The following is a 9,773-nucleotide window of genomic DNA, read 5'->3' on the forward strand; positions in this document are numbered from 1 at the left end:
AAATTCGCGTTCTGTGGATTCCCTAATTTATTTTGGAATGGTGGAAATTCTGATAGTCAGTTGTTTCACATAAATGAATTAAGTTTTTCTCTCCTCAAGTGAAGACGGGCGACCTGAAAGTGGACAAGAAGAGTCACCAAAAACAAGGAGGAGAGAGAGATAACTTGAGAATTCTTATAACGGGAAAAATCATTTTACCTCACTTCTTTCACCTGATTCTTACTTGCAGCGTTTTAATGACTGGACTCCTACCCTGCGCTAAACCTAAACACGGCTTTTTCTTCGGTGCGATAACGCGAAGCTCGCCTTTTGCGTAACCCACCCCAATTTTAACATGCACGCGAACCTGGTCCTCTATTCACACGCACACGTGTCTGATAAAGAAACCTGCTGACACGTGAAGCGGCAACCTGCTATAGCTCCAGGACGTCTGTCCAGCTCCTGAAAAATCAGTTTGTTTGTTGTTGGTTTTTTTTTCCACGGGAGACTCGAGGGCCAGTTTAGCTGCGGAAGGGTAGACGGTTGCAGTCCGGCTTAGAAACTGTAACGGCACAGGAAGGGGTTGGCTCAAGATCGCGGGGCCGTGCGTGGCCAGCAACGGCGGACGAATCCGGAGGAATAGATCCGGGGTGGGGAAAAGAAAGAACAAAAGGCAGAGAGGCGGCCCGCTGTTCCACTCGTGCATTCATTTGTGTACGTTCGTATTTAGTCCCCCGAGTTACTTTAACGTCGAAAGTGCAGCGCAAAGCGCTTGCAAAATCGCGCCCGTTGAGATTTAGGCCCACCCAGCCCCGGATGATCTGGGCCGGGAGTAGATCGCTGATCGCTGCACGACCGGAGTGAACGACGGCCGCAGCTTTGGGATCGGTTCGCTTTCCCGGGGCGCTGCAGCCATTAACTCTTTGAACACCCACAGGTAACCATTTGGAAATGATGGTGGGGGGGGGGAAGAGAGAGAGAGAGAAAGAAATTCAATAAATATAACTAGTTTTATTACACTAGGCGCGGAGAGGAAGGGATGGGAGTGCCTTGTTGGTGACGAAGGCTGCATCGGCTCGGTTTCGTCTTCGTTTGCAGTCCTGACACGTTTTCCGAGAGCAATTTTCATTGAATTTAAGGGAATACACAGAACGAAGTGGCAGATAGGTTATCTTGAATGTCAGAGCTCAACCCCTGAATATGAAAGAAAAGGGGGGGGGGTGAGGGGAAACAGAGAGCATCTTTCCTCCACCGTTATGTCGTCAATAGATAAGTTGCACGAAATACTTCCAATCATCATAGGTACTTGTTTGGAATCAAAATCTTTTTTTTTAAATAAGTAGAATGGACATAAATAGGACCCAAGAACGCAGGATGACCTCGGTCATAAAAATGGATGAATGAAAGTTCTCCTACCATCCTAAGCCAGCCACATCTTTTCTTCCAGGAGTTGTATAACGGAAGCTTCCAGATTTTCCAGCCATAATAGTCTAGGCAGGGTGAGCTACAATAACATTTTCTGAAGGGCAGCAGATTATTTACACTTTAGGGGAAGGGGGGGAAAGGATTCTCTAACAATGGTTCCATTTTATGGGATTGTTTAAATTGCCCCTAAATGGCAATTAGGGAGTTCAAATAGGTTGGGATATACAATTTCCCTTTGATCTGACATGCTTCAAGTCAATTTTGACAGAAGCACTCCCGTGAGATTTCTTTCAGATTTCTTTCAAGGTCAAGGGACTGAAACACATGAGTTTACTGCAAATGACCTTGTCCAAAACAATGAAGAACTACATGTCTGAGGGCAGTATTCCTATAGCATGTACCTTAAAATTCAGAACAGATAGCTTTAGAGATTGGGGACCCAGGATCATCAACCCAGCCAGCTAAGTGGTCAAGGAGGTTTTTGACATCATTGGAAGTAGAGAACTGAACGTTTTTGGACCATATTTTTCTTTATATTTGGTCTTTTGAAAGTTTTTAAGAATGAGAATAGGAATCTTTCACCTTCCTTCTTATTTCCTAAAAAATTGTATTTCCATTTTTAAGCCAAATATCATGTCTTGGAAATCAGGTAATTTTGTGGCCAGATTTCAGCGGCACAATTTCAGTATGCTCTGGGATGACCCTAGCTGTAAATAATAATGTAGTAATGATTATAATAATGTAATAATGATAAATAGACACTTATGATCTGTGTGATCACTCTGATCCTTAGAATAATCCTATAAATTCATCAGATATTTCATCAGATAGTTCCATATTTGCTTATTTGGAAAGAGAAGGTCTTGAGCATACTTAAGGCCAAATACAATACAATCCTGAATATGCTTCCTTAGAAATAAGTCCTACTATTTTTTATGCAATTTACAACCACATTTAAGTGATTATAAGGCTATGAGTGTATGGCTTGTTTATATTTAACTCAGGAATTTCCTAGCACATTCTGAAATGCTGTGCTTCACGACATTGCCTTAGTTAAATTTACTTTGATCAGCCATTGGTCACCCTATAATAGTATAAACGCATTCTCAGGCTCAAGAAAGTTCAGCCAGCTTTTCTAGTCAGTTTGTGATCTTAGGCAAAATATTACCTGTCGGTTGCGTAATTTGCAACAAAAGACCCATCTTACAGGGCTGTTGTACAAAATACTGAGATAACAGGCCATGGGGTTTGTTTTAAGTACTGCATAATGCTACTGAATCATGGGACCGAGTCATAGAATTTTGCCCATTTTTAAGAAGGAAATAGACTTGAAAGGTGCCAAATCCTGCTTTAGGTAGTAAGGGTTGATTGAATAAAAGCTCATAGGAGTGTGATTTCTTTAATCTGTTTCCTCGCTTAATTTTTTTTTAATCTTTTGTCTGCCTACTCCCATCCCCCACCCCCTTATGTTCCTGATTTCCTAACTTCAGCTTGCTGATGCTCTGGCTTGTATATTTCAGGAATCCTTTTGTTCAAACAGGTTAAAGATGATGAGCGAAGAAGATAACCTGGTGAAAGAGGAGGAAATTCTATCAGAGGAGGAGGATAACTTCGTCAAAGAGGAGGAAATGTTCCCAGTTAGAGAGGATGAAGAATACCTGGTGAAAGAAGAGAAAATATTTGAGGAGGAGGAGGAGGAGGAGGAAGAAGAAGAGGATGAGGAAAATCTGTTGAAAATAGAGGTGATTCTCCCAGAGGAAGAAGAAAATCTAGTCAAAGAAGAGATACTTCTTCCAGAAGAAAGTTCCCTGTTGGAAGAATATGAAATCAATGTTTTTCAAATCCAAGGGGATGAAATACCCTGTGACAATGAACTTGGTCCTGAGATCCCAGGTTATATTCCAAGAAAGAGACATTGTAAAACCATGCCACGGGCAGGAGCTGTTGGGGAACCTAACCAAGCCACAGCCCGGAAGGGTGGAAGAATCTATAAGTGCCCTGACTGTGGAAAAATCTTTAAGCGGTGTTCGCCTCTTATCAGGCACCGAAGAACCCATACTGGAGAAAAACCTTACGTTTGCCGTGAATGCTTGAAACGTTTCAGTGACAGCTCAGCCCTTGTGAAGCACCAAAGAATTCATGCAGGAGAGAAACCTTACACGTGCCCCGAGTGTGGTAAGAGCTTTTCCCAGAGCTCAACCCTGATTGCACATCAGAGGATACACACTGGAGAGAAACCATATAAATGCCCTGACTGTGGGAAGAGTTTTAGTGTGAGCTCTAATCTTGTTGCTCATCAAAGAATCCACACAGGAGAAAAGCCTTTTGGGTGTCCTGTCTGTTTAAAAGGTTTTCTGGTCAGCTCCCACCTTATCAGACACTTGAGAATACACACTGCAGAGAAACCTTACATTTGCAGAGAATGTGGTGAATGCTTTACCCAAAGCTCTCATCTTGTTGTTCATAAGAGAATCCACACAGGAGAAAAACCCTATCTCTGTTCTGAGTGTGGGAAAAATTACCGTGGGATCTCTGATCTGATCCAGCATCAAAGGATTCACACAGGAGAGAAGCCCTATAAATGCTCAGAGTGCGGCAAATGCTTCAGCCAAAGCTCATGTCTCAAGAAGCACCAGCGAATCCACACGGGCGAGAAACCTTACATGTGCCTCAGGTGTGGGAAGAGATTTAACCGGAATTCACATCTGACTAGGCATCAAAAAACCCACATCGGGTAATTTCTAAAGAAGAATTACCTGCAAGTTCCTCTCTGTTACAGCCCCTAAAGAATTTAGTGATAGATGTCTCAAACAGTGATCTGTTCCTCATCTCCTGAAGGATCATTTCTCCAAATCCCTTGAACCTAACCTGCAAGAGTATAAAAAGATTTGAATATGTTGCCAGGATCCCTTTGCAATGTTTACTTCTCTGGCGCTGGTTTAAGATCCTCTTTCTAGATTCCCTCCTTTCCATCCAAGACTCTCAATACCGGTAGGATCTTAGAATCTTCCCTGGATAATCCATATCTTTCCTTGTTATGATTTTGAAAATGACATCCCATTTCAAACACCTTCAGGCATATTAGCCTTTACTTTTTCCTGGATTCTGAGAATATCTTAACCTTCTAGTATCCCACAGTGAAAGAATTGGAAGCTGTGAAAAGTTGTGTTAATAGCAGCGAAGGGGAAACAATTAACACTCACATCAAACTCTGTGAAGACAGCAAGCTCTTTTATTTGTAATGCATACGAAAATAGCATATATTGCCACATGAAATTGGCATACATCCTCCAGTGGACTGCTTCATGGTTTTATGCTGCCGCTATTTAAAGCCAGTGGAAATTTGCATGTGAGGAAAAACCTGCTTTGCTTTGTGCATTTGGGAGCGGAAGAGAAGCCGTCAAGATTTAGTCTACTTCCTTGACCCACCTTTCTTTATTTTTTTAACAGCAGACTATGGAAACTTCACGGCTTGGAATCTTGAGTTATAAACTTGATCACCCTGTGCTTGGTGACTCTTCATTGTGGCTGTTCCCAAAGCTGGCAGGTGGGTGGGTGGTTGGGGGGCGGGGGGGGAAGTCATAGAATACTTGCTGAGAACACATTCTTGTATGCAGCAGGTCTTGGATTTAATCCTTTGCTTTTTCAGCTTAAAACATCTTGGGTAACATGAGTGGGAAAGACTGTTGCTATAGAGCAGTACTGCTAATCGGAATAAAAGTGCTGGGTGAAACAGCTGAACTGATATAAGCTCCAGTTCTTGGCATCCGTCTCCACGGATGTCACGTTATGCCCTCAGAAGCACAAAAAGCAGATGGTCCCCCTCAGTGTTAGTGAAGAGCAATCTGGCATCTTATCTAGCCTGGTCACTGCCGTGCATTTGTAGGCTTGTATGACAATATCAGAGGTTTAAATTACCAGTGCAATTATTTTTCTATTTTTTTTTACTTTATAGTGGAGTTCATTGAATATTTTGGAGTAGATTTCTCTGTTTCTCAAGTGACAATGGCTAAAAGACTGAACTGCGCATCGGAAAGGCTTCGGTTTCAGTCTCGCCACTGCTTGGTGGCCTTTGGCAAACGTTCTCTTGGTCTGAGTCAGCCCTGTGAAATTTGCAATATGGGGATTATAGCCCTTATTTGTTCATAAAAATTGTGGCAAAGGGTTATACAACTTGGAACAGTTTAAATGTGCTCCATAAGCAAACTATTACTGTGTTTCTCCTTGGGTTTGGGATAATTTTCACACCCCTTAATGGGAAAATGCAAGTGACTTCTTCTAATACAGGTAGTCCTTGAGGTATGACAGGTCGACCATTTGAAGTTACAGCACGCATCTTTGCCCCCCACACACACACAAACACAAAAGTTACATACAGCCTCGTTCCAAAGTTACAGTGCCTGCAGTGCCCCTGCAGACTGACCAACCAGAGATGTTGCAGCATGTCCACCCACCTATTTCTCCCCCATCCTGACCTGCCAGGTCCCCTCAGATGCTGGGCCTACTTTGCCATCTTTCGAAGAGATTCAGAAGTCATGAAGTCAGGGTGGGAAAGGAGGACAGGTGCTCTGTTGCTGGGCCTTTGCTAGGCCATGAGCACAATTGAGGAAAATAAATCCTAACAGTTTTCATTTTATCACTGGTCTTAGCTCCCCCAGCGTTAGCTACACTAGTTTTATGCTAGTGCAGCTAATGCTGGAGGAGCTGACAATAAAAGGAAAGCTGGCAGAGTTTCTTCTTGATTTTGCCACGTGGATCAGGAACGGATTCGGCCTGTCCTCCTTCCCTACCTTGACCTCCTTAGCTCTGAGGATCTTTGAAAGGTAAGTGTGCAATTGTGAGGGGCTGAGATAAGGAGGAGGCCCATAGGGCTGTGGGGACCCCAAAGGACGCAAAGTGGAGCATGGGGTCTCTCGGGGTAGAGAGAGCCCTTGGGAGGTCCAGTGCAGGTGGGGTTTTGCCTGCATTAGGCCCCCCAAAGTCTCCCCCACTTCTGAGACGGCCCACTTAATGACCTGTGCATTCATTTAATGAATGTATTGGGGGAAAAGCAGAGATAGGGGGTCGTGAATGAGGCGGTTTATTTAGAGATCATATTGAATTCTGACAGTGATGGGCAGGCTCCATTACGGTTGTAACTCAAGGACTACCTGTATTTCTTTGTGAGTGTTGCCCTATTTAGAAAGGTCTTTACACAAATAAAGATGCCCCTAGATGGTTAGAACCTGCATCAGGAAGGTAGCTATCCACACATTGGAGGGATAACTTTAGCAGCAGAAAATTTTCAGTTAATTCTCCTGAAAGAAACTTATTAGAATAAGAGAAGGCTTCCTGCTATGGAAATCTTCCTTGGCACTTATGGTAATAGGGGAGTGAGAAGCCAGGAAAGGGGATGGCTGTAATAGGCTTGTCACCAATCTCCTCTTTATGTGAGGAAAATCACAGGGAAGGAGTAAAACCTTCAGAATAGTATACAAACCTGTTATGAACAGGAGCGAGAGAAGTTCTTGCCTTCCCTTGGGGCAACTGACCCTAATTTCAGCTGAGGAGCAGATGGAAGACTCGTTTGCTGAGAAATAAAGAGGAAAAAAAGAGTCATGCCTCAATTTGGATGGCTGCAGAATACCTAAAGTAGCATTTGAATGTTTCTCTCCTTTGCCCTTTAAAGCCCTACTCCATTGTAAATCAGAATGACCTCTGTCCCATTATGGTTCAGATATATTCTTCTGCTTGTACTTTGCAAAAGAGTACCCAATATCATTTCTGGTATTGAGAAGTGTGTTGTGGCTTTTGTTTTTCTTGGTTCTTGAACATCAAAAAAGATGATGTGTTACACTCCTAAAATATATACATACCATATGCTTATCAGTGATTTGTACCATGCAGTGCATGCCCATCCATGCTTTTTCAGAAGTAAGTTCAGTATATTTGCAGAGACTTTGTCCAAGACATGTATATAAAGGAAGGAAGGCTACAGCAGTTCAAACACGAGAAATAGAATGGTTTTAGATTTAAAAAATAGTTGAGGCTCCCCAATCCTATATTTCTACTTCTGATGTATTGCAGCAAATGTTCCATAGTATAGTTAATTTTGTTTTAAATCGAAAGGGGCAAATCATTTTAGTCTTGTTTGCAATACGTTAATTAGATTGATGTTGATGAGGAAAGGAAAATTGGAGGGTGCATCATATAATAGTAACATAAAATAATATGTATTTAATCCCTTGGGTAAATTGTACCAGGACATGGTGAATTGTATCAAATATATGGTGTATGGGTCAGAATTCAAACCATCTTCCATTTGTCTTGTATTCCCTGCAACACAATCTTGAATTTCATTCTTTGGATACACCAATTCCCAACTTTTTCCAAAACAAAGTATGCTTTTAATGATTAATTCAAGCACTAGTTGGGAGAATTCTGTAAAAGCATCATAAGGTGGATTTTGTACTTAATAATCATTCAAAGTACTTGAAATAACTAGTCAAGCACAGTGTTAGAAAAAATCACTTCAATGTACTGTATTATAATCTATTTTTGCATTGTTTGCCACTTCTACAGAATTAACTAAGGAGTTCAAAGGGAATGGAAATTTAAATGGAGGCCCATATGGTAAATGTACATAGCAAATATTATCATTTCTGTACTACATAAGGAAGGTTATCACACTGTGCTATACTTTATCCTGGTTTAAAGCTGAACACAGAAATCAAGCTACTGTTTGAAATTCACATATGCACACTGCTTTAATTTTGATAAATATCTATGGAGATTCAAGTCACGGTTGTCCCAAAGGTGCTTTTTCAAAAGGCAACTGGGCTTTCTTTGTTTTTCCCTGAAGACGTTTGGCTTCTCATCCAAGAAGCTTCTTCAGTTCTGACTGAATGGTGGAGAATGGAAGGATTTATATTCCTTGCAGTCATCTGGTGGTTAGCACTCTTTCTTAGAGTTGTTGAGGCCACTTGGAGGTTTATCTATTCAGGGTCACCTGAATAGGGCAAATGGGTGTGGAACCGTCTTGGAACTGGTATCATTTAATTCTGATACCAGTTTTGACTACAAATATCAAAGGCAGGATATTGTATTTTTCCGTCTTTTGAAAATATATGGAGGATGGAATGTTCAGCATTAAAACTGGACATACAGTATAATATATTGAATGGCTGGGTCCACACAACTTTGTTAGACTAGGACAGGGGTAGGCAACCTTGGCTCTTTTATGACTCGTGGACTTCAACTCCCAGAATTCCTGAGTCAACATAGCTGACTCAGGAATTCTGGGAGTTGAACTCCACGAGTCATAAAAAAGCCAAGGTTGCCTACCCCCGGACTAGGATATAATAGTTGAGGGGAAATTATGATTCAGCATCTGGTAGAAATTCAGACACACTTAACTTCTTAAAAACTACACTACCGCTTTAAAAAATGTGATTTTTTTAAAATACTTGTTGGGCATTGATTGTTATGTGAACACAGCAAATGTATTTTTAATTCAGTTTTAAAGTACTGCATTGAGCCATTGTATATACCAGATTTCATTCTGATATTTCATTGATCAAGCTAATTCATCTACCCAAAACTGCTTAAAGTGTTATGAAATGTTTTAAAAAATAAAAAAAAATTACAAACTAGCAGAATGCCAAATCAACTGTCCCTGAAAGGCCCTTCTTTCAATAAATTTTCTATAATGCTGTTTTTATATTTTCAAGGACTATTTCTGTTCAGAAAAGCAGATTATACGATACCTGTGCCAGAGGAGGTAGCATCAGCTAAGTGAAATGAGTTTTCACAATTACTTCATTTCCCTTGAAGCAAATTCAGACAATACGTCCAGAGGCAGAGGTGAATTAGCCATATGAGTGAAATCATAAACTTCAGAACATTCTTGCTCAGAAGTTAAGCCTCAGTATGGAAAACATTTAAAGTTCTAACAAACTTGCCTTAGAATAAACCTTGGTCAGTTCTTATTTATCTTTATTATCCTCCAAAGTATCTTAAGGAAGGTTGCATAGCTCACCTCCAACCTTTATCTTCACAATTATCCTGTAAATTAGATTAGATTGAGAAATAGTAACTATAAACTTTGTAATGAAGTAGTTTAAATTCCTGGTTCACAAAACATACTAAATCACTCAGGCTGGTAACCAGGAAAATTCATACATCATCTTTTGTCTTATCTCAATACAAATAATAATAATAATAATAATAATAATAATAATAATAATAATAATAATAATAATAATAATAATAATAATGTTGGAAGGGACCTTGGAGGTCATCTCAGTGGTTCCCACATAACTCTACATGTACATGAACCTTTCCAATTAATACCTGAATTTGGAAGTGACAATCGACCTTTCAGATCCTGT

At 40.7% G+C, this 9,773-nt stretch overlaps 1 protein-coding gene across 2 annotated transcripts; it reads left to right on the forward strand.

Moving 5' to 3' along the window:
- The first annotated feature begins 639 nt into the window (after positions 1–639).
- LOC310636811 (uncharacterized protein) lies at positions 640–8,611 on the forward strand. 2 transcript variants are annotated; one of them, XM_083356915.1, is made up of 2 exons: positions 640–916; positions 2,925–8,611. In XM_083356915.1, exon 2 carries the CDS (start codon positions 2,952–2,954, stop codon positions 4,140–4,142), a length of 1,191 nt encoding a protein of 396 aa, XP_083213041.1. In that variant the 5' UTR covers positions 640–916; positions 2,925–2,951; the 3' UTR covers positions 4,143–8,611. The 2 variants fall into 2 exon arrangements, with proteins under 2 accessions (XP_083213041.1, XP_083213042.1); XM_083356916.1 differs by having other exon boundaries at positions 2,945–8,611.
- The last annotated feature ends 1,162 nt before the right edge of the window (positions 8,612–9,773 follow it).

The sequence above is a fragment of the Vipera ursinii genome (genome assembly GCF_947247035.1).
Source record: "Vipera ursinii genome assembly, chromosome: 2".
In the NCBI taxonomy this organism is placed as follows: domain Eukaryota; kingdom Metazoa; phylum Chordata; class Lepidosauria; order Squamata; family Viperidae; genus Vipera; species Vipera ursinii.